Genomic DNA, 21,204 nt, shown 5'->3' with positions numbered 1-21,204 from the left:
GAGAAAATGTGTGTGAGCAAATATTTAGCTAAGAGTTTTATCATAGGGAAAGGCCAGATTTAACAAATCTTCAGTAGCAGAATAAACTAGGATATGATGAAAAATGCATTACTCTGCACCCACTAAAAAAGTATTATACATTAACCAAATCACCATGATATATACATGAAACTAATATCACATTGTAAGTGAAGTATACTTCAATTTAAAACATGTATACAATAGATAATGCATTGCAGATTTTATTGTTATAAAAATGTTTTTCTGTCTCACACAGAAGTGTTAAGTAACAAAAAAGCAATTCATATACGATATGATCCACTTTTAAATTATTCATATTTTAAAAATATATATGCCAAAATAGTTGCAATGACCATGACTAGATATAGTGAGAATGCAGATGATTTTGTTTCTACATGTTGTATATAAGCATGCTCTAAATTTTCTACAATGATACTTTTTTTTTAATTAGAAAAATAAAGTTGTGTAAAGAACAGTCGACATTACAAAAATGAAATGACACAAAAGACTAGAATTTCCAGCACAGTCTTGAAAATAAATAATAAGGGGAAAAAACTGGGTTCTATAAAACACTATGGCTAGGCAGTAACCATAAACTAAAAAAAAACACAAAAACTAGAGGGACATGAGAGAAAGTATGGTAGCAGATCACAATAAAAACTAACATAATTACACATATATGTCTTTAAAACATAGTATTGTAGTATCTATAAAGTTAAACCTCTAAAAATATCTTGGCACATGAAAATGAGAGAAATAACAAAGAGACTTTCTTTACCAAGTTTGAAGCAAGGAAATAAAACCAAGATGTATGTTCCTCCATGAGGAAGATAAGAGAAGCAAGTCCATTCTCACTTCTCCTACAGAAAACATTAGCTTAAGACAGGAAAGAGCAGAATAGATGCCATAAAGACTGAATGCTACCTGCAGAGAAATACTGAGCTTTATCTTATGGAGAAAGTAGTAAGGAATCACTTAACTTCTTCAGATAAATAACTTCAGGTGTTCAGACCTTGATGAATCATATCCCCAGGTTGAAAAACTACTTACAGATTTGAGGTCAGAGTCTTTGCTATCTCTGAGGAATAATTAAGGAAAACAGAAGTGCCAGATGAAGGCAAAATTCCCCAATTTAAAAAAATAAATGATATAAAAGATGGATTGCGAAAATTATTTAACTTAATATCAATACATGGAAATGTAACAGAACAAAGAACAGAATTCACAAGTAAAATCATGGCAAAATAGTCTTAATTCTTTTTCCTATGAGACTGTTAGGTTAGTTGTTCTTAGATTGGAAAAGCAACTGAAAGTTTGATACCTTTGAAAATGAGATGATGAAAGCATTCTACAGGTCAATAGTGTTAGATCTATAGAGGACTGAACAGCTGTATCTAAATTGTATTGATAATGGATTAATGCTAACAGAGGAAAACTGGGAGAATTTTACACTTAAAAAAAAGACTAAAGAAAAGAAAAATATAACTGCCATCACATGTCTAAAACACAATCATATAAAAGAGTAGACATCTATAACTTTACTTCCCCATGTATTAGACATAAGACTAAATGGCAGATGTAATAGGAGCAGTTGCCAGTTTAGTAAATAAATAAGTTAGAAGAGGGCTACTCAAGAAAGGGGTAAAATGCCTTTTGAAAAAAAAAAGAAACTCATTAGAATAAGTAAATCTTATTATATGGGCATCACTTGGATAGAATGCTAGACACACACATAATATACTTTGGGGCAGGGTGGGGGGAATGCTATGATTCTAAATATTCTGTAAGTATAATTTTACCCAATGGCAGCTCTCTACTCAGACTTGGGGCAGGGGCAGGGGCAGGGCTCTTCTGATTATTTGGTGAAATGACTATAGAAAAAGCAACACATAATTGGTCCTCACAGTTGAAGAGAGATTATTTTAATTTCAACCTCATTAATGTTGGTGTCCTTATATAATATGAAGACTTTTCATAAAGCACTCATGTTAGTCATTCAGCTCGATAATATTTTAAATTTCCTACTCTGGGTACCAAAATCATCACTATAGCCTCCTTGCCAAGCTGTAGTGTATATATATTAAGTCAGTAACTTTCAATGTGTGGTCTAGAATCTCCAAGACCCTTTCAGGAGGTCCATGAACCAAAATTATTTTTGTAATAACAGTCAAATGTTATTTGCCTCCTTCATCCTCATCCTCCCCTGAGTATAAACTGAGTGGAGTTTTCAGAGGCTACATAATGTGTGATATACAAATAGACTGCATGCAGAAGCACATATGGGAATCTAGTTGTCTTATATTAAGCTAGACATTGAAAAGACTTGAAAAAATGCCATACAATCCCATTCTTCACACTTTATATTCTATTTTAGAAAAGTTATTTTTCATAAAAATATTACTTAATGTAACAGATTTAGTGTTATTGGCATTAATGTAATAGATTTAGCTATTTACACTAGTGTAATAGACTTAGTATTATTTTTAATGACTTTTTACTTAATAAATACAATATTTAATAACATATTAAAAACTGCTTCAATTTTTAACATAATATTCAGTTCAGCTCAGTTCAGTCCCTCAGTCGTGTCTAACCCTAGTAGAACATTATGATAAGCAACATAAAGAAAACTCTGAGATCCTCCATAATGTTAAAGAATGTAAAGTTTGGGAGCCACTTTATTAAGCCATGCTAATTATTCTATATTAAAATTTCAAAGGATGCTGGAATCATTTATAAGCAAATGAGTATTTAAAAAAATAGTCTTTCCTCAGAAGACATTCTAATCAAATAAGTCCTAATTTTTAAGATCAGGTACATATCTGAAAGAGGATTGGGTTCAGAAATTAACTTTCATGGGTTAAATAATACCATCTGCATAGAGTCAATAATGGTAATAGTGAATGTAAAATTAGAAAAGCTATAAAGAATGAACCTCAGCTGCACAACTGCAAACTATGATAATATCAATATAACTCAAAATTCACTTTTCCTAAGAACTTGTTACACATAACTCATCAATATTTACATCAATATTAATAACTGCAAATAGCATTTAATCCTGAAATAATACCAAGAGATATGTATACTCCATTTCCAATATTCTCAAGTAATTTTCTATTAATTTCTTTTCTATTTTACCAAAGATTTTAAAATCAGAACTCACTACAAAAACTGAATTCAAGACTTTTAGAATAGTGAGACTTATAAAAGCAATAGAGAAAAAAAAGCAGTAAAAATAATAATTCTCTGACTTAAGAACTACCCTCTAAGCATCATTTAATTAACTACTTGAAACATCTATATATAACAAGGCATAGATAAAATTTATTTACTGATCTGTAATGTATCCACTCTAATAAAACTTTGCATATGTGGAAATATATAATCCTCATTAATGTGGAAGGCAAGAATTTAACATTTGAGAACGTACAGTCTGTGGAACATTATGCAGGGTAGGTGCTTCGTATGAGAACCTACAGTCTGTGAAACATTATGCAGGGTAGGTACTTCCTATGGAGTATCTCACAAATCTTTACAGCGACTTTGCGAAACAAAGGTTCACAAGAGTGTAGTAACCTGCCCATAGTCAACAACAGGTAAGTGCACAGACAGAACTTCCTTCAGAGCCTTGTAAGTAACTGTCCTTCTCTTCAAAGAATCCAGTGACAGACCAGAGAGGAACAGCAGGCCTGTGCTGGTGATTAAAAAAAAAGTCCCAGAATATCTACCAGTGTCTTGCTTTGTGACTTTAGGAAACAAACTGGGACGTGGGTTTTGGGGGGTTTTTTGTTTGTTTGTTATCTTTATACAAGGTACACCATCCTCCTTGCAGAACTATGAAGAAACTGGTTATATCAAAGGAGACAGCTTGATCTAACTCTATATATAACAGGCATTCAAAACAGTGGAGTTTTGCTGTTATTAAAACTACTACTTTTTTGGGGAAAAGTTTCTGTTGAAAGTTCACTGACTATGTGATCCTGTTAGGACTAAACCTATTGCTACAATTCTGGTTACAGAAAATCAGCAGCCAAGAAGATGTCTGTACCAATCATGGATGAGTCCTGATTAAGAAAGTAATCTAAAATGTTTATATCTTATCTTCTTCTGGGTAGTTAAAATGTACTGACTTTAGTAAGTATTTTTAGAAGTAAGTAAGTCTCAAGAGTATAAAGACTAAAGAGTCTAGCCCAAACAAATTCTTAGGCTTAATCATAGTAACTACAGCCTTAACAGAGAAATTACCGGGAGTCAGAGTTTAAACTTAAAGATGCAAAGCAGGAAAGGAAAAGAAGATGGTACTCAGAAATCTAAGTTGGCTGTTTTGCTAGTTCAACACTCACAGAAACACAGAATTACTTTAAATGCAATTCCCCACAAAAATTTTAAAACTCATCTTTAACAAGTTCTCAAGATTTCATCTTTTCTCTTATTTCAGCCAATTCCATATTTGGAATTCTCTATAAGGAACAGATATTGTTTCTGAAGAACCTATAAATTAGAGTAAATGCCAAAGATCCTAACCATACTTAAACTGCTTGATGTTTCAAAGCATCAAACCTAAGGAAATGTACAGAACTATTTCTTGGCAAAGAAAGCACACACTGGAGTTAGGGATGTCTGAGTTTAAACTCTGGATTCACTATTTATCCTGCAACCTCGGACAAATTTCCCAGCACCTCTATAAAACACGTATCTCCAGTGAGCAATAATCCATGAGGCCACCAAAACATTTCCTTCAAGTACCAGCAAAACATGGGTACCAAAAAATGAGAAAAACTTTTTTTTTTAAAAGAATTTGATGTTTGAAAAAGACATCAATTCAGCCACAATGGTAAAAACAAAATAAAATTTTATTAGACTTTCTTATATTTGCTGTAGCATGCTTTTAAGTTTTTTTAAAAATCTATGGGAGGGGAGAAGAAGTGCCTCAGCATTTAACATTTTCAGTGCTTAAGGTCTCTAACAGTTTTTAATCCAGCATATCAATAACCTCAGATATGTAGATGACACCACCCATATGGCAGAAAGTGAAGAACAACTAAAGAGCCTCTTGATGAAAGTGAAAGGGGAGAGTGAAAAAGTTGGCTTAAAGCTCAACATTCAGAAAACTAAGATCGTGGCATCTGGTCCCATCACTTCATAGCAAATAGATGGGGAAACAGTGGCTGATTTTATTTTTTTGGGCTCCAAAATCACTGCAGATGGTGATTGCAACAATGAAATTAAAAGACGCTTACTTCTTGGAAGGAAAGTTATGATCAACCTAGACAGCATATTAAAAAGCAGAGACATTACTTTGCCAACAAAGGCCCGTCTAGTCAAGGCTATAGTTTTTCCAGTTGTCACATATGGATGTGAGAGTTGGACTGTAAAGAAAGCTGAGCACTGAGGAATTGATGCTTTTGAACTGTGGTGTTGGAGAAGACTCTTGAAAGTCTCTTGGACTGCAAGGAGATCCAACCAGTCCATCCTAAAGGAAATCAGTCCTGGGTGTTCATTGGAAGGACTGATGTGGAAGCTGAAACTTCAATATTTTGGCCATGAATCATGTGAAAAGCTGATTCATTTAAAAAGACTCTGATGTTGGGAAACACTGAAGGCAGGAGGAGAAGGGGACAACAGAGGATGAGATGGTTGGATGGCATCACCGACTCAATGGACATGAGTTTGGGTAAACCTCAGGAGTTGGTGATAGACAGGGAGACCTGGCGTACTGCGGTTCATGAGGTCGCAAAGAGTAGGACACGACTGAGCGACTGTACTGAACTGAACCGAATCCAGTATTGCCTACTTCAAAGCATTACTGTTAGGGATTAAATGAAGTGATGCACAAAAAAGACTTAACATAATGCCTTACTTAATACAGTAGGCACTCAAATGTAGCTATTTATTACTATTGCTATTAGAATTATTTCTCTCCACATGTTTCAGACTAGAACCTCTTTTGCACCATGTCTGTGGTGAATGTCATCATATGCATACACTTTTTCTCATATTTGTAACACTAGTTAACAACATAAAGGTCTTTGGGGAAAAGATTTAAATAGCCAGTCCTTACAAACAGCTTTATCATCAGTCATTAGGTCAATAAACTAAATTTGAAAATGGGAAATCATATGGTGAGGACCAAAAATACCTTCAGTATTACTCACAGTTTTTGTATACTTAAGATTATATGCAAAAACAGGTTTCTCTGATTCTGCTAAATTTCTGGAGCAACACAAAACATGGTTATTTAAACATCACTATTGTATAGACTCAACTAAGAAAATGTAAATTAACTCAAATAGAAATTAACTAAAAAATGGAATTTATTCTATCACATAAACTGATTACTCTTTTAAATTAGACTCTTCTAAAGCTTAAGCAGGAATTTAAAAGTAAATAGATAATACATAAGATATACAGCACACCCAAAAGTGAAAAAAGCAATGAAGAATAACTGTATTGAAACATTCTTCTATTATTCTTCAAAATTATAGTGAAAATTTGCTATCAAAACAATGTAGTCATAAAGAAAGGGCTCTAGTAAATATGACTATACTGTAAAACAAACAAAAAACTATCAAAATGATTGTTTATTTTTATCTACTTATTAAAAAACCACAACACTGAAGGATGAACCATTTAAAATTCTTATTACTCAAGCCACTAGCAGTACATGAGATATTCACTTACATGTTAAACTGTCCATAAAATCCTGGTTGAAAATCATTAAACAAGATCATGCAGGGTGTATCTACAGGTTTTAGAGTGGCCTACAATATACTGAACAAGGTGTACAAGGCTTTCCCTGATTTGGCCCTTACCGCCCTGCTCATCCTTGTCTCTGACCACACCCACTTTGCATATCTTGCATCTTCACTGTAGAGACTACAGCCCTCAAAACACACCTTGCTTTTTCTCACATTTAAAATATGTTCCTTACCTTTATGATCCACTTGAAGAAGTTAAATCCAGTTGTATTTTAAGGTTTGGCTCATGCTTACCCTCCTCTGTGAATACTTTTCCTACCATTCTAACTCCCCTATAAAATTTATGACTAACTCTTTTATGCCCCATTTTTCTTTGTATATAGTATCATCATACCTAGGTATCTGGGTGCACTTACTTATTGGCATGCCTCCTCTGACTAAACAACAAATTCCCTAACTGCAAGGTTCCTGTCTTATTCATCCTTTTATGTTCAGTAAGGAGCACTGTATCTAGTGCTACAACATATGATGACTGGATGAAAGCATGAATTCACTCTGACCCTGCAGTTAGGTACATTATGAAAATGATCTTGAGAACAAGAAAATGTTCTTCCAACAACCAGTTTCAGTTATATACTTAAGAATTGTGGTGAAAAACTAAGAAATGCAAACTTCACTCTAGATACTCTAAAATAAAAAGAATAGCTTTATGGCTCACTCAGACAAAATTTCCATTAGTTTGATGTTTGTAAGTTTCAGTTTACAATAATCACAGCAAAACTGCTATGTATTCAATTACAACAAGCAAATAGTAAAATTTTCTTTATAAATCACAATTTTTAAAACAATACTACCTTTCAGAACGTCAGAGAGAACCACTTATGAATGTGGACCATATCTGATAAACTAAGTGTAAAACATTAAAGGTAAGCGAGACTGATGAAAGAATTAACAGCATGTTAACTTACTTTGAAACTACAGTTAATGAGTATAATACCTAACTACCATGGGTTTAGTCCTCCAATACCTATTTCTCCTATTCCCTAAATTTCTCTTCCCCTTCTGGAAAAAAAAAATACTACTGAGATTTTTTTCTACATTTCTGATACTCTGTGTGATTTTAAAATCCTTAATTTCAATAACAACAACAAAAATAATCGCAGCTACCATGCAGTGATTATTTACCAAATGCTACTTATCATTTCACCTATGGTATCCCATTTAAGACTTATACCAACTCCATAATCAATGTATTCTTTTTACCCTGAGACAGTCCAACTAGAAAACAGGCTCCAGGAGATTCAACTACCTAAAGTCTCACCACCAATAAGTGGGAAAGGAAGGACTTCTGATTTCAAACCCTCTGCCCTTTCTATTAATACAACAATATGCCACCTCTCTTCATCTTCATCAAATATATTACTCATCCAGTATTAAAACTGGGTTGACATTATTTGACATTTATATCAGAAAATGAATATAATGCCATGACTGAAAGTAACCGAAACCCTTCAAGATAAACTTTTCATGTGACAGTAAGAGTAATTCACCATTTTTTGAGTAACATCACCAAACGGTGGCATAGAAAGGAATTAAAATAATGTTTCCTTTGTGTGATATAAAAAACTTACAAATACAGAATTCTTTATTGAACAAGTAATATAAAATAGTCCAATTATTTCCAGATCAGTTTGTTTTTGAAAGTTTATTCTTTCAATCATAGAAACTAGCCAAAAATATTTTTTAAATCAGTAAGTCATTCAACAGACAGATAAAATTCCTGTTTTGAAACTTATTTTCATCAGATATTACTAGATTAACCAAGCAATTTATCATTCAAACCTATATACTTTTTGAAGAAGGTACACTTCTAATTATTACAATGTAACAACAGGTTTAACCAGAACTGTCCCAGTAACCAGGACATGTGGACACCCTCACTATTTCCCTATTCATTACACTCACAGTCCTCCTACAACACAGTGGAGAAATATGCATGCCTATCATGTAAAACCATCTGGCTACATATTTGATCACTGCAGCACAATATTAAAGAAGTAATTTCTTTGCTAGACACCCATATTTTAAAAGACTATTTCATTAAGATAATGCACATTAAGATAAAACTGCAATAACTTCAACTGTACCTCATCCTGAAGTTCATCACCACTTTTAACAGAAGCAAGCATATCATATAAAGTACAGCAAAGATCTTCTATTCTTGTTGCTTCAGCCATTTCGTTTAAAGTTGCATTTAAGTACTTTTCAACTTCACACCACAAAAACGAGTCGTTTGTTTTTTCTGCAGGCTTGCGGTTCAGGGTGGAATGCTCCTGAAGGTGGTCGGTCAGAAACTTCTTATAATCCAAGCTTATAGTTTTCTGGGATTCACCATTTATTGGCAGTTCATCAAAGTGGTCCAAATCATGCATGTCAAATGAAAATGCTAAATTTTTACCAAATAAAACTCGATCACCATATTCATCGCTTGTCATCTGGACAAGAGCAGTAAGACTGTCTTTACAAAAATAAGAAGTAATTCGATTAGTAGCATCACAAGCTGCAGTGGCAGATGATGATGGGAAGGGACCAAACATCTGTTTGATAGCCTTTGTCTCCTGGTGACCAACACAGTCCTTCAAGTGAAATGTCTTGAAGAGAAACGCGGCTGCACTTTCAATGGCTTCTTTCCCATTATCTGTTCCAACTATTCAGACAAAAGAAATAGTATTAGCTTAAATGGATCATGGTTCAAGCTTCCATTTTCCAAAAAAAAAACTACTACAAATATTCCTCTGAGCAAATTCAACAGTGAAAATATACTGATATTTAGATATAGTGAGACACATGAAGATAACCAATTCAGGAACAGGAAAATCCCTTTAAGGCCATTCCCAAATTCCCAAAGAATGGCATTAGGTAAATAACCCATTACCAGTATTATACATAAGATAGAAACTACCTATAATAATCCCTTACCTTTTTCTAAAAACAATTTGAGGCATTAGGTAAGACTTATTTTAAAACCAAATGTTAAAAATTGATTTGATGAGCTAGTTAAATAAATAAGACGCAAAAAAAAAAAAATCTGAATTATAGACTTCTGGAGCTGGAAGGAAGCCTTACAAATCCATAACCTTCTTTCCATGTACCGTACATCCGAGATGGCAAGAACAGATTTATAGTTTTCATTCAAAAATACTTATTACTACATAAATCAACTACACTTCAATAAAAAATAGCTTTGAAAATATTTAATACTATCAAGGATGTACATGAAAAGAATCTTTTAAAATAAACTCAGCCACACCACACAATTTTTTTTTAAATTCTGCTATTGAGAAGAGGCCAAAAGTAAATTCTTATGAAAGTAAGAGGAAGTTAAAAAGAGCAGCCCCTAATTTCTTTAAGGCATTAGTAGCTCATATCTGATTCTCTCAAAAGAAAGAAGAGCCTATAATTATGTCGTAGAATTCAAAGAAAATTCTTAGAGTAAAAAAGATATTCAATCTGAGAAGGCCTGAAAAGTCAGTAAGACTTCCTAAAGTAATATTTGTAATGTTAGTAATAATACAATTAACACCATCATCTTCTTGAAACCACAGCTCCAATTACATCATTAATCACAAATCTTGAGCAGCTTATGATCAAGTTCAATGCCTGCATGCATGCTAAGTTGCTTCAGTTTCGTAGGACTCTTTGTGACTCTATGTACTGTATGTATCGGACTTCTCTGTTCACTGGGTTCTCTAGGCAAGAACACTGGAGTGGGTTGCCATGCCCTCCTCCAGGCGATCTTCCCAACCCAGGGATCCAAACCAGGTCTCTATGTCTCCTGCACTGGCAGGCGGGTTCTTTACCACTAGCGCCACCTGGGAAGCCCCATAAAACTCAGTAATTCAACCCAAACTCCTATACTTTATTTTCAAGTCATGCCTGATGCTGACCCATTCTGTTTTACCAGCTTTACTCGCTACTATACATTTCCTACTCTAACCAACAAGAATTTCTTAACATCCAAAACTCAGGTCCTGCTCTTGTTGTTCAGTCGCTAAGTCGTGTCCAACTCTTTCCAATCCCACGGAGTGAAGCATGCTAGGCTGCCCAGTCCTTCACTCTCTCCCAGAGTTTGCTCAAACTCATGTCTGTTGAGTCACTGATGCCATCCTACCATCTCATGCTGTGTCGCCCCCTTCTCCTCCTGCCTTCCTCCTGCTGGCTAAGCCCAGCATCAGTGAGAAATGATTCTGAGTCAGCTCTTTCAATCAGGGGGCCAAAGTACTGTAGCTTCAGCTTCAGCATCAGTCCTTCCAATGAATATTTCAGGGTTTATTTCCTTTAGGATTCACTGGTTTGACCTCCTTGCTGTCCAAGGGACTCTCAAGAGTCTTCTCTAGCACTCACCATTCTTTATGGTCCAACCCTCACATGTGTACACGACTACTGGAAAACCCATAGCTTTAACCATACAGATCTTTGTCAGCAAAGTGATGTCTCTGCTTCTTCAGACAATGACTGAAGCCATGAAATTAAACGATGCTTGTTCCTTGGAAGAAAATCTATGACAAATCTATACAGTGTATTTAAAAAGCAGAGACATCACTTTGCCGACAAAGGTTCATATAGTAAAAACTATGGTTTTTCCACTAGTCATACATGCATGTGAGAGCTGGACCATAAAGAAGGCTGAGTAATTGATGCTTTTAAATTGTGGTGCTGAAGAAGACTGTTGAGAGTCCCTTTGACTGTAAGGAGATCAAACCAGTCAATTCTAAAGGAAGTCAACCCTGAAAATTCATTGGAAGGACTGGTGCTGAAGCTCCAATACCTTGGCCATGCGAAGAGTGGACATATTGGAAAAGACCCTGATGCTGGGAAAGACTGAGGGCAGGAGGAGAAGGGGCCAACAGAGGATGAGATGATTGGATGGCATCACCGACTCAATGGACATGAGTTTGGGTAAACTCGGGGAGACAGGACAGGGAAGCCTGGCGTACTGCTGTCCATGAAATTGCAGTCAGACACCACTTAGCAACTGAACAACTAGGTTTGTCATAGTTCTTCTGAGGAGCATGCATCTTTTAATTTTGTGGCTGAAGTTACCATCTGCAGTGATTTTGGAGCCCAAGAAAATAAAATCTGTCACTCTTTCTACATTTTCCCTATCTATCTGCCATGAAGTGATAGGACCGAAGGCTATGATGTTAGTATTTTGAATGTTGAGTTTTAAGCCAGCTTTTGCACTCTCCTCTTCCATGCTCATCAAAAGACTCTTTAGTTACTCTTGGTGTTCTGCCTTTTTTTTTTTTTGTAAGATTTGAAGTCCTCAAAAAAAAATTTTTTTTATTATTTATTTGGCTATGCTGGGTCTTAGCTGCCGCATATGGGATCTTTAATTGCTGCATTTGAACTCTTAGTTGTGGCATGTGGGATCTAGTTCCCTGATCAGGGATTTTAACCTTGGTAATGGCAGGCCCTGTTCTACTCTAGGCCTATTTCCATGCCTTTATTAAATCTTCCCTAAGGCCTCTAATTTCTCAAATCCTACCCACGTTTCATAGTCCAGCTGAAATGCCTCTCTCAAGGCAAGTAAAATGCTGTGTGCATTGTTTTATTGCCTGTTACCTAGCCAAAATAAGTGCCTCAATAGATTTAAACCGTTGAATTTTAGGGACTTTCCTGATGGCCCAGTGGCTAAGACTCCACTCCCAATGGCTAAGACTCCCAATGCAGGGGGCCCGGGTTAGATCCCTAGTCAGGGAACTAGATCCCACATGCCACAACTAAGAAATTGTATGTAGCAATTAAAGAGCCCACATGACGAAACTAAGACCTAGTGCAGCCAAATAAATACATACTAAAAAAATAAATAAGACTACAAATGTTAAAAAAAATAAATAAATAAAAAGAAACTGCTGAATTATCCAAACCCAGGCCTCAGAGACACCAGACTGCTGTTTTTACACTATACCACCTGCTTTGATTGTATCTGATATTTACATATGTGTGTAGAAGACTAACAGTTTATGCAAGTGAAGTTAAGCACACAATATAACTCCATTATTTAATTCTTCAAGTACAAAGTCTATAAAATCTTCCATGATTATAAAGAATTCATAAAACACCACCTGACATATTCTTTTAGTACTTAGGAAAATACCTAACAAATATCTTCTAGGGATTAAATAATGCTTTTAAGTTAATTAATTAAATAGCATTTGTGTACATTTTAGTTATGCAGTCTATATAAGAGGTTTGGAGAACTTAGGTTTTGGATAATTTATAGATTGTGATAATTCTATAGATAATTCAACAGAACTGGGACTAAGGAAGTCTGACCAAAAATGGAATTCACATTTGCAAACTCATTCTGTACCTAACATTATAATGTGCTCTTTGGTAAAGATATTATTTTGCATCTTGGCATTTTCCTTACACAACTTACTAAGAACTTTTAATTATCTCAATTCTTCTTAACAAAATCATCTCTATTTTATAGATACTACAAGAGACTTTAAATTTGGGAGAGATCAAATAGCTATTTAGTTAATGAGCAAGATTCAAAGAAGTCTTCTAACTCCTAAATAAACTTTTTTCTACTACACTACACTTCTAGAAAGTATATTTATCTCTTAGTTATGTGGTTTTTTGTTTTTTTTTTTTTTAGTCACTTTTGTGACCCCATGGACTGCAGCCAGCCAGGCTCCTCTGTCCATGGGATTTTCTAGGCAAGAATACTGGAGTGGATTGCCATTTCCCTGTCGCCTGCACTGGCAGTCAGATTCTTTACCACTGGGCTTACTAGGGAAGCCCAGATTTATTTCTAATTCTCATTTGAAGTTGCTCAGTCGTGTCTGACTCCTTGCAACCCCATGGACAGTAGCCCACCAGGCTCCTCTTTCCATGGGATTTTCCAGGCAAGAATACTGAAGTGGGTTGCCATTTCCTTCTCCAGGGGATCTTCCCAACCCAGGGATAGAACCCAGGTCTCCCACATTGCAGGAAGATGCTTATTCTCATTTAATAAACAAATAATCACCACCCTAGGAAATAAATTCGAGAACAGTCAATTTATTACCAAAAGTGGAATTAACTTAAATGCCTATTATTAGGTCATTGGTTAAATTACATTACAGCCATATATTACATATATTAAACATAACGTGTGCCCTATCTGACTCTCTGCGACATGGAGTAGCCCGCCAGGCTCGTCTGTCTATGGGATTTTCCAGGCAAGAATACAGGAGTGTGTGGCCATGCCCTCCTCCAGGGGATCGAGAGCCTAGCGGCCTTGTCTCTCCAGTCTCTTATATCTCCTGTATTGGCCTTTACCACCAGCGCTACCTGCAAAGCCCAAACATAGTGCAGTGCTCCATGTATCTTGCTATAAAATAATCTCCACAATATAGTAAGTGAGGGGGAGAAAAAGTAGGTTATCAGTTCACTTTTTTTTTTTTTAAAAATATATATTTATTTATTTATTTGACTGCATGAGGTCTTAGTTACAGAGACTTAGTTACAGCACATGGGATCTTGTTCCCTGACCAGGGTATGAACCCGGGCCCCCTGCATTGGAAGCAGAGAGTCTTAGCCACTGAACCACCAGGGAAGTCCCCATCAGTTCACTTTTGAAGAAAAAACTAATTGCAGATTCATTAGGAACACCTACAAAGATTTAAAAACAATTTTCTCAAGGTTTCAAATTTTTCATTTGAGCCCTTTCGTACATGTATAAAAATTTTTAAGTAACATACAGATACTTTTAAACTTAGTTCACAATGGTGCTTCACACACGTTATTAATAATATCCTTGCCTAATTACAAATTCTTCTGGATAACCTGCCGTGTGTTGCGCTTTGCGACCCTATGGACTGTAGCCCGCCAGGCTCTTCTGTCCATGGGGGTTCTCCAGGAAAGAATACTGGAGTGGGTTGCCATGCCCTCCTCAGGGGATCTTCCCAACTCAGGGATCGAGCCCAGGTCTCCCCCATTGCAGGAGGATCCTTTACCGTCTGAGCCTCCAGGGAAGCCCTTACTCTACCGCATCTCTAAGGCAGACCGCTAAGAATGAACACGGTTCTACAGCACAAAGGGGTTTCTCAAAATTGGAACTGCACCGTGCTATTCGAGAGTCTGGGGGCTGCAATTTCTGAGAGTATTTGAAGACAGCATTCTTAGCACTACTGGCTCTCCAAGACACAGACGATCACATTTTGAAACTAAGGAACTTCCCCGTGGCACTGAGGCATAATGAAGACGTGGATCAAGCCGTGTTCAGGTGACTGCACATGCGTGTACCTTCCAGCCTGGGGCGGAGACGTGCGTCACTGCGCCCAGTCCGCATGTGATGACGTATCACCACAGGGACACCGGCTGTCAGAGAACCCCGGATAAGAAGGCGGCTCAGGATTGGAGCGGAGAACTGTGTGCCCAGCAACAAGGCTGCCATACCAACTTGCTAGTAGAGGCCGCCGCCCCCCACCAACCCCCAGCGATCTTTTAGTGACAGATAAATGAAGGGTGTCGCTGTAAAACAGAGCAAAGATCTGAAGAGAATGAACGCAGTCAGGTGTCTGACCTCTCAAAGGTCTGGCAGGTCCCCGCTCCTCTCAATAAAATGCAATTAGAAGGGAAACCTATAGTAACGGAAACGCTTTTCTGCTTTCTCTAGGAGCCACCTGAACTAGCACACTAGTAATTGGCCACATCAAAAGGCCTGGGAAGGCCTGGGGAAATGCACATGGTACAATTCCAGGGTAGAAATTTGTAATAAGTAGCTGTCTCATTTTCTTACACACTATATCCAAAGATGGAACTTTGTTAGATTAACCGTGAGGATCTTGTTCACAAATAACTTTTTTTCCCCATTTCCCTTTATATTTTAAGTACAATTTATAACATATAATCTTTAAATGATTATTAGGCTGAAACTCTTCGGTCAGTTACACCTCTGACTGTGCTAATCTTTCAGAGGAATAGGCATTTTAGGAAACTTAGTTTTGTCCTCAAGATAAAGTCTCTGGAAAGAATAAAATACACCCTCAATAATCAATTGACTAAAGTTTGAATGAAACTTAAGATCTCCAAACCTTTAAGGAAACTAGTTACCTACCACTTTAACATTTAATTTTCTATACACAAAACACTAGGATTGTTAACTCAGAAAACTGGCTCTATGCACCTAGCACTTTAATTGCAATACATTTAAAGAAATACACTTAAAAGGTCACTAGGATATTTTTAATTAATAATAAATACTTTCCCTGCCTGCCCGAGTTATACTGAGAGAAAATGAAATGTGAAATGCAAAAGTGTAAAGATATAATAAGTAACTGATGACTGTAAACATTATAGAACAAATTTTTAAATTAGAATTTAGTGATTACTACAATCTTAAATCATCCTCAACATATAATTTACTTATATATTTTCCTTTTGAGTGCAAAATACTAAGAGTTAAAAGGTTGAAATTTACAGCTTCTTTAACTGCCTACCTAAATAATTAAAAAGGATGAGTAGGAAATTTTAATTGAAAATGAATAAAAAATATCCATCAACTGTTTACATCGTTAATTGCTAAATATTCAATTTAGAAGTTGTCAACAAATGAGTTCCCTGACCAGTAAAATCTTTAATGTACGGGAGAAAGCATTTTACAAATTTTTTGTTTCACCTTATGGTCAAACTTGAAATGTCCATTTTACCCCTGACACTTGATAAACTGTAAATACCAAAATATTACAACTCTGCATCACAGAATTAACTTAAGCTCATTTCACTTGTTAAAAATACCAGCAAGGTAGGAAAGAGGCTATAAACATTTTGTATTTGAATAGAGATTAGCTAACTGATAATTATTATTAAATTATAAATGTGGAAAATACTTGTATCAGCAACTTTCTGAAGACATTACATATAAAAACCACAGAGTGATTTAACTTAAAAAAAAAATTATCCTCATATCCTCATTTTTTCCCTCTTACATATATATGCCGCCAGTGCTTATTAATGTACTTTTTTCCTAACAAGTATATATATCCACAAGTAATCTGGACTGTCTAAAATTATGTAAAATTGTCACATGAACTGTACAAGTATTTTCCTTATTTTAAGGAGAAACACAGATACAGTAAGGTTAAATACAGTAAGGTTAAATAATATACTAAGACTGTAAGAGCCAGATCATTTTTTTCTTTTTGCATTATACCATCTTTCAAATAATCACCATATTATCAAACAAATTTATGATATAATAGAGGTAAACAACTACCCATATGGGTCTTAGGGGAATAAGCTGAACAATTTATGTGATCCAAATTTTAAACTGCCAAAGTAATATAATGAGTTTCATTATTTTAGAGAAATTATAACTCTGTGCATGAAGCACTTCATTAAAATCTTGCGTTAAGTGGGTAAAGTATTCAAGAAATGTTCAATGTATTAATTTGAATGAAGTGCTTAAATATTAAGATTGATATAAAAATTACTGCCTTCAGGGTGGGCAAATAATGAAAGAAAACGAATAGAGAAACATATATGGTACAAAAAAAGGGAGTAGTAACTAACACAAGAGATTAAAAATAGACCAAAACATGTCCCCATGATTTAAAGTCAACTATTTAATTTTACATATATTCATTACAAAATGTGAATACTCATCTTACATGGCAGACTTTTAAATCAGCATCCAGTCTCTATATGATCATTTCTACTAAAACTTCTGCATCAAATTACAACCTGACTTCTCAAGGAACCAAATGGCTAACATAAAAGTTTTGATATTATATAAAAGCTTTTTATAATAAAACCATATTTTGAACATCACTAAGCAAATAGAAACTCTATCCTTGAACAAATCTTATAGCTCACTGAGAATTAACTGACACTTTTTTTATTTTTTGAATTCCAAGGGGGAAAAATGTTTTAAATATACACTTGAGTGCTGTATCCATTTATCAGGCACCTAGTAATATTATACCTGGTAATACTATATAGAAAATTAACTGCAAACTTAAAAATACCTCTACCAGAGGGCAGTGTAAATTGCCTTATACTTAAGGGAGTTGTAATAATTTGTAAATGAAGAATATACTGATAAGCTTAAACAAATTGTGAAGAGTTGATTCTGTTTCCAACTCTTGCCATTGCTAGAACAGCCATTTAACTTTCAGCTGTTTTGCCATATCGCCAAGTAATCTGAACTGCCTGTTTATACATGTGTAAAGTCATCTATGATTTTCATTAAGTTATTCAGCTCTTTCATGTTGCAATTTCTCGTGAAAGAGACTACACACCTCTGTCCCTTAGCATTCAAAACACAATCTAACTCCATCCCAAGTTTCCCTCTTTAAGAATTCCTTCCTGATTTACCCTAGGAAGTTCTGGACCTTGTGGCAGCACATCACTGGGCATATACATCTATCCTAACATGTAACCACTCAGAGCACTATTGTTTACCAATGGCTACTGGTACATCTAGGTTACAATAAAAGTATTCACTGACAACCATTTACCAGGCTTTACTTTAGGCACTTTGTAGTACTTCTTCACATCACAACAACTACACAAAGTAAGAATTACTACTATCATCACATTATATACGAGGAAGCAGATTTAGGGATATTAATTAGCTCTCTATGGCTCAGTGGGTAAAGAATGTGCCTGCCAATGCAGGAGACAGAGATGCAGATTTGATCCCTGGGTCAGGAAGATGCCCTGGGGGAAGATATGGCAACCCACTCCAGTATTTTCGCCTGGAAAATCCCATGAATGGAGGAGCCTGGCAGGCTATATATAGTCCATGAGGTCGCAAAGAGTAGAACAGGATGGAACGACTAAGCACAACACACACGCACACAATTAGCCGCCCGCTGGTAAATGACAGAACTGAAATTGTACCGCATATATTAACTGGTGACTTGAAATTATCTACGCTAAAAGAAAATATGAAAACTGAAAACAAAACAAAAAGGTGGTACAAAAATGCAGTTGCAAATATCCTAAACAAAATACGAACTTACTAGAGTCATCCATCTCTCCAAAAATAAACGATAAGCAAGTAGAGTTTATTCCAGGAATGCAGAGATGATTCAAATTATCAGAAAACCTAGCAAGATAATCTACTCTCAAAAAATTAACAGAGACTCTAATACTAAGCTAGGACAGCCAGAAGTAGAGCAGACATGGTGAGCAAAGGCAACAGGTACAAACAAAAGGACAAACATTGGCAGCCGTAATCCCTAACATCACCAAGCTGAATCTGCAGACGGAGGGCGTCAGAGGAAAACAAATAAACCTACTTGCTCCCTGGCACTTTAGTGGCTTTCGATATTTGAGTTGAATACATTCCTAAAACATATATTTATGAACATATAAATGTCATAAAAACATAAATAGGCACGAGAGTGATAAATACCAATTTTTTATTGTATTTATATCAGTTACCAGAGACTGAGCAAGGTACATAAACAGTTCTGACCATGTCAATAAGATTTTATTTTTTTAAAAAAGAAAACCGGAAGGAAAGATAGTCAAGTGTTAAGCTGAATGGTGAATACACAGGTATTTGCTATATACATTTTTATTTTTATCAGTCTGAAACATTTCATGAAAACTGATAATATGAAAAGCACAATTTTTATGTTTTTGAATATAACAAGATATACAATACCAACACAACTCAAAGAATTATCACAAAATGAACACACCTACATAACTTGGGTAACTACTTCCAGAAAAAGAACATTATGAGCTCCCCAGAAACTTCTCCTACATTCATTCCGTCATTACTGTCCTAACTTCTGAAACCCGACATTAGTAATGTCTAGTTTTTAATTTCATATAAACAGAATCATATGATCTGTTCTTCTGTTTGTCTTAAGTCAACATTACATTCATAAGATGCATTTACAAAGTTATACGTAGCCATGGTTTATTATTGTTATAAGGCAATCTATATATCATGATTTATCCATGCCACTACTTAACAGTAAGTTGGGCTATTTCCATCATCAGGCTATTAAAATAACGTAGCCATGAATGCACGTCTCTGTGCCTATACAGGTGCTTACATTGGATACTTATGTACACATTACTTTGTATCAGGATTTAAATTTCACTTGTCCAACCACAGTGGAGCCTATCAAAGTTATTCAAAGCAGTCATACCAATGTAAACTCTAACAGAGGTGGATGAAAAGTCTAGCTTCATATTCTTGAGCCTCACCAACAGTTGGTATGTCAGTCTTTTTAATTTTAACCATTTTGATGGGTATGTAGTGGCATCTCCCTGATTACTATCAAGGTTGGGCATCTTTTCATATTTATTAGCTATTCCATTATCTTCTGCAAAGTGTTCAAGACTCTTGCTCATTTTTATTTACACATAATTATCTGTCCTTTTCTTATTTATTTATAGGACTTCTGATTTATAGGACTTCTTGTAGACACAAGATATCTTTTTGGTCATATGTTGAAGATATAGTCTCCCACTCTATAACCGGCCTTTTTACACTGAAAGAATAAAATGCATCAATTTTAATGTAGTCCAATTTACCAATCATTCCCTTTATGAAAGCTGTTTTTTATTTAAAAAATTATTCCATATCCAAAGATCATGAAGATATTCTTCTATATTATCTTTTAGAAGATTTATTGTTCTGAGCTTCAGTTTCATTTTTGTAAGTTGCTCTGAATTATTTGTATTGGTACATTTTTTTTGTCATATGTACATCTAGTTGACCCAACACCACATACTGAACAGTCAGTCATGGCTCACACTTGAAGTCCTTCATGATAAATCAAGTATTCTAATATCCATGGGCTAGTTTCTGGACCCCCTTCCATCTGGTCTGTATGCCTATCCTTGGATCAATACCTCACTGTCTAAATTACTGATCTTTATAATAAATCAATATTATTATATCCAGAGAGTAAGCTCTCCCTCTTTTTTTTCAAGATTGACTTGGCTGCTCTTCACCTTTAATTTTCCCTGTAACTTTCAGATTATCTTGTCAATTTCCATGTACACACAACTCACAAACACAAACCTGCTTAGATCTTGATTAGATCACACTGAATTTGCAGATCAATTTGGATAAAAATGAGAGCTTTATTGTAGTGTTTCCATCCTTTGTATATCCCCCTATTGATTTAGGCCATCTTTAATTTCTTTCAATAATATATTAGTTTTTCATGAAGAAGTCCTATCCATCTTTTGTTAAAATTACTTCTGATGATTTTTAGTACTTTGGTAAATGGCATTTCTTACAAATTTGCTTCTTGTAAAGAGAAATAGAACTGATTTTTATACTGACCCTGCTAAATTAATTTTCTAATGATACAGCTATGTCTACAATGAGTAATTAAATAAATTAAGATTAAGGGCCAAAAACACTATTTTAAAATAATTTATAGTATTTTCTTCCTCAAGCTAAGTTTTATTATTAAAACATTCTTGAAGGGAGAATAAAATTGTAAAAAAG

The 21,204-nt window shown here is 35.2% G+C and overlaps 1 protein-coding gene across 2 annotated transcripts in view; it reads right to left on the bottom strand.

Annotated features, from left to right (window-relative positions):
* The window catches only part of ASCC3 (activating signal cointegrator 1 complex subunit 3), a 324,079-nt gene that overhangs the window by 277,207 nt on the left and 25,668 nt on the right, over nucleotides 1-21,204 (bottom strand). For both annotated transcript variants that reach the window (XM_043890243.1, XM_043890244.1), the window contains exon 4: nucleotides 8,870-9,429. In XM_043890243.1, the coding sequence (XP_043746178.1) occupies nucleotides 8,870-9,429 (560 nt within the window). The remainder of the gene's footprint in view (nucleotides 1-8,869; nucleotides 9,430-21,204) is intronic.

This window comes from Cervus elaphus, chromosome 28 (genome assembly GCF_910594005.1).
Source record: "Cervus elaphus chromosome 28, mCerEla1.1, whole genome shotgun sequence".
In the NCBI taxonomy this organism is placed as follows: domain Eukaryota; kingdom Metazoa; phylum Chordata; class Mammalia; order Artiodactyla; family Cervidae; genus Cervus; species Cervus elaphus.
Note: the sequence above shows the minus strand (reverse complement) of the source record. Positions and strands in the feature narration are given on the sequence as shown.